The 4,816-nt window shown below is 50.1% G+C and overlaps 2 protein-coding genes across 2 annotated transcripts; both read right to left on the reverse strand.

Annotated features, from left to right (window-relative positions):
• Positions 1–621: 621 nt before the first annotated feature.
• Positions 622–896, reverse strand: CONPUDRAFT_160357 (uncharacterized protein; the record flags this gene model as incomplete). Its single annotated transcript, XM_007777489.1, has 2 exons — positions 622–752; positions 821–896. 2 exons carry the CDS (start codon positions 894–896, stop codon positions 622–624), a joined length of 207 nt encoding a protein of 68 aa, XP_007775679.1.
• Positions 897–2,887: 1,991 nt separating this feature from the next.
• CONPUDRAFT_160358 (uncharacterized protein) lies at positions 2,888–3,543 on the reverse strand (the record flags this gene model as incomplete). The annotated part of the gene is made up of 3 exons (XM_007777490.1): positions 2,888–3,157; positions 3,356–3,470; positions 3,524–3,543. 3 exons carry the CDS (start codon positions 3,541–3,543, stop codon positions 2,888–2,890), a joined length of 405 nt encoding a protein of 134 aa, XP_007775680.1.
• Between the last annotated feature and the right edge of the window lie 1,273 nt (positions 3,544–4,816).

Here is a 4,816-nt window from a genome sequence, read left to right on the forward strand (position 1 = left end):
TGTTTCTTGTTGGTAAAGGCCTTGAGATCTGGTATCTACCTAATGGGCTCAAATTAGAAATTGGTTCACCGTCGTTGTCATCGTAAAGGTCATCCTCAATAAATGAGTTATTTACATCAACGGACTCCCTAGGCCGTGTACCAGCATTGACAGACAACCTATGCGCAATGTATTATATACACTGACGGTATACTGTGAACGCCATTCGGCCGCCAGGAGGCCCATCGGATCGGCCCACACTGGCGCAGGTGAGGGGGGCGGTCGTCCATCGGACGGGCCCCCAGGAGAATGATCTCTTGGCATAAAACGACCGCCGGATGGGCCCGCGGCCCAGTCTCCTGACAGCTTGCGTGCGATGTCCCATATGCATTGACGGTATACTCTTGAGTACTTTTGAACCACTATACACTTCTCACCAACTATGGTGTTATCGTGCTCAGCTGGCCTAGGGAGTCCGTTGACACGAACAACTACTTCAGCAAAGATGACCTTTACGATGAGGCAGAAGCTCTAGTGAAGCTAGACGGTAAGGTAAGAGGTTTGCGAGGATATTATCACATGGTAGCGTGCAGTAATATCCTCACAAACCCCTTACCGCATACCATCTAGCTTCACTAGAACTTATGCCTCCTCGTATAGGTCGTCTTCATTGAAGTAGTTGTTCGCGTCAACGGACTCCCTGGGCCAGCTGAGCATGATAACACCATCGTTGGTGAGGAGTGTATAGTAGTTGTTTGCATCAACAGACTCCCCTACTAGGCCGCGTATTAGCACTGACGGACAGCTTAGGTGCGATGTATTATAGACATTTATGGTATACTGTGAGCACCTATCGGCCGCCAGGATGCCCATTGTATCGGCCCACGCTGGCGCAGGTGAAAGGGGCGGTCGTCCATCGGACGGGCCCCTAGACAGATTGCCTCCTAGCAGATGCTCTCCTAGCATAAAACGGCCGTCGGGAGGGCCCGCAGTCCTGACTCACACCCTGTGCACGATGTATAATATTCACTGATGGTATAGGTAGCTGAGAAGCTAAGGTATTTCTCAAAGTAATGATAGGGCAGCTTAAGGCAGAGGCAACCTGATACAACGCGAGTCCACATGAACCAGAGGCGCGCAGTCATCACAGAAAGTGCGGCCGAACAATCGACCACTGTGGCCGCTGTCAGAACAGGTTGACCTTATCATGCATTCTGAGAAATTACATTAATATACGAGCTCTTGTAAATTATACCGGAGGTCTGCAGAACTCGAATCGCGCGTGCAAGGCACTGTGAGGTTCGAGCTCGAATTGTAAAGCCATGTGAGATATTGTCTAAATGGGGTGCCGTTTGGCAAGGCATCAAGTTAGCTTGTCATCGTCACTATATTTATGTCGCTGCCTTGCCAGAATCGTATATGTTTGATACCTGAGTACAAGACTACCCACACTCTGACACCGGGCTTGTACGCGCTGGCGCACTACTCCGGACTAAGGTTAGGGTTAGTAATCCACATATGCACAGCTCTTTCTTGTGGTAGTGTGTTAGGTGGGCATTAGTTTTTTGGGCCGAATCCACCATGTGCTGTCAAATGGAAGCGCCCAGAATAATTGTTGTGCCCAAAAGCGACTTCCTGTATGTGTGACAGCACATGCGCGGCGAAGAAACAACAGGGACTCGAAATTAAAGAGAAAATTGACAGCGTCGCGAATTCGATTTCAGACTCCGATGACAAATGCGGCAACTCCCCTATACTCTACTTGGCTGTGTTCGCGACCATCTGAAATCAACCACGCACCACAAGCCAATGTAATGTCTGAATGCAGAAGTAGACAGCTCATGACGGTTCAGGAGGTTCGGGAGAAGCAAGAGAACCAGAGAAGCGGGAACGGGTGAAAGGACAAAAGGGTGTAGAAGAAGCAGAAGGACTTTGGAATGCCAGAGTTTCTAGTACTTAAGAGACGGGCATCTCTCGCCTGACTTCGTCTCGCCGCCAACCTTCTCCCCGCCATGATGCACCCTCTTGCCACCTGTCGCCTATTATTATTATTATTATTATGTTATGTGCATTTCTAGCGCGCTTAGTCATATACACCTCGCTTTGTATGGGCCTTATGCTCACCTCCGCCTTGTGTACTCCCTTGCATTGTCAGCGGCCACCCTCTGGCTACCCTTCTCTTAATCACGTATTATTGCTGTCGTACATTAGTCGGGTTCAATTATGATATGACAATGCATGACAATAAGAAGTGTGCTATAATCGTAATTTTTGGCTCATAAGAGGTGTGATTAATATATGGCCACTGTACTCATGACGTTGCACCCGTACACAGTCACCTACAAGGGTCACAGTGCCTGTAAGCAGACCCAGCCTTGTAACATCACTCGGGTGCTGACACGGTCGCTTCAACTTCTGTCAAATCCTCCTCATCTTGTCAAAGTTGAAGCTGCTTTGTTTGACTTGTGAGGTACCCTAAGTTACTCCGGCTGCTGTGACCCTTGTAAGCAATTGTGGACCTTATTGTCGGCATCTAAGCCCAGCGCACTTTTAGTGATGGTCAAGCTACCACGACCGATATAGTCGAACGGATCTGCGCGCCTATCCTTAAGCACCGCGCATTCTCGAACCCCCATCATGCCATCCTTTTATAAAAGTAACAACACGATCGCATTTGTAAGAGCCTCCATATCATTGCGTTGTTTTTTGGGGCTTGCTCGCCGCTTCAAATGGATGCTTTCATGAGTCTGCCTTGTTGACCGATGCCCTCCTGTTGTGCCGCATAAATCGTTCATTCTCGCGGGAGTTAATCAAGCATATCAAATGCTATTGATTCAACTACGACAAAGCATGCAAAAAGTATTTATAATTATGGACACTACAGGCGACAAAAAATATGACATAAGATCTACTTGGCGTCATCCTGGGACAGCGCATCTTTGAGCGCATCCGCCGGCACTGTCAGATCATGGGCTTGCGCGACGACCGTGGCGGCTTTCACGTGGAGGGCCTTGAGTGTTTGGGATAACTTCTCAGCACTTGCGCGAGGGTCGAGTCGTAAGTCCTCGTCGTATACCAAGACAGAGCCGATGTTACGAGTGGTCACAGTCTCCGGGGGAGAGGGGGCTGCCACCTCCTGTTTGTGCTCATGTTCGTCGGAGGAGATGACGATGTCGGGCTACTCCTGCTTGATCGACTTCTTGCTGAGCGGCCATTCGAGACTCTGAAACATCAGAGCGTCTATTTGAAGTGAGTGGAGTGTCGATAACCAGATCAATAGCCACGCACTTTATTCCTCCTTCACGCGGGCCTTATTCTCCTTGGGTCTTTGCCATGCTGCTGCTCCTCTTTTCAATCATATCTCCTTGCTCTCCACCTCCTGCCATCTCCACATCTCCATCTTCGTCTTTCTCCTGTCGCACATCAATCCCCCCTTGTCCTCGCCCTCCTGGTCGTCCTCGCCCTCTCCTTCGCTGATGATGACGGCTGTACTATTAGGCACACGGTGAATGCAGCCCTTAGATCGCACTACCATTTTACCGACCGCTGGCGGTATTGCGCCATGTCCCACAACTCTGACTGTGTATGGCGTGATCATGGCCGCTGCTCTACTATCAGCACAAGGCTATTGTTCGAGGAGAACCATCAGCTCATCCGACACCACAGATCTCCATCATACCCTCTGATTTCTTGTACTCTGTGTCATTGCCACCACTAATGGTAAAGGTTGCTCACCAACTTACGAAGGAGGATTGGAGTCTTCTTGCCTCTAAAAACCAGGAATGGATGAAGGCTGCGGCCGACAAGAAAACTCAGGGTGAGGCTACCGCAATCGAATTAAAGGCTGTGGACGAGATCATCGCCCAATACTTGCTTCAAGAACGACATAAGAAACGATTAATTGAAGTGCGCTATACCTTCTTTTGGGTTACCTCCGTTCGCTCACACTTCACATAGCTAGTGAACAATTACTTCGAGGGTCGTCTGCCATTTGGTCAGAATTCCCAGAAGAAGTCGCAGGTTACGACATATTTCAAGAGAAGAAGAAGGACGCAATCGACAAACGTCGCAAGGAGCTGGAGATCGTGGACCTTAGGGATAACTTCGCCCCTGATGTCGAAAAGCTTCCAAGCCAGCGTCATATTGTTCACCACAATACCGTCAGATCGACGGCCTTGAATGTCTTCACAGTATACACGTGGAGCTCCTCCGCGGTGATATCACACGGGCATTGAAGGGGTTGGAGGAGTTGATCGCCGCCAACGAGAGCATGGCAGAGAACCTGTCTCTCTTGAGATCAGAAGTGAAGTGTCAAAGACGGCCGTCTTACGCCAGGAGAGCATCTACCTATGGCCTCATCCGATAGACGACCGTCCATCTCACCCAAGCCATGGTGGGCCGACTCGATAGGCCTCCCAGCGGTCGAAAAGCATTTAAACTATAGTATTGTCATCTTTACAGCTCTGAGCAGCGCTATTAGTACATGGCCCTCGGCCCACCCGACGGCCGCGATGTGCAAAGAGGGCTTCTGCATAGGGGCCCGCCCGACAGGTGGGCAGCACAATGCCTTGATCTAGCGGGGACCCATCCAATCGGCCCCTAGGGGTCGAGCAACACTTGTAGCATGGGTACTAATGTATTTATTACATCTAACGCACATTAATAGCGGCCCACGCCGGGCTCATCCGACGGCTGGACTCCACAAAGAATAGGTCTCCCCGGGGGCCCGCCCGATAGGGATAATCTGAAGGTTTGCGGTTGCCCGCTAGCTCAAGCGGAGGAATTTACTATACCGCGATCACCTCCCCCATCTCGACATATAACACATCATATTACC

Source organism: Coniophora puteana (assembly GCF_000271625.1).
Source record: "Coniophora puteana RWD-64-598 SS2 unplaced genomic scaffold CONPUscaffold_22, whole genome shotgun sequence".
In the NCBI taxonomy this organism is placed as follows: Eukaryota; Fungi; Basidiomycota; class Agaricomycetes; order Boletales; family Coniophoraceae; genus Coniophora; species Coniophora puteana.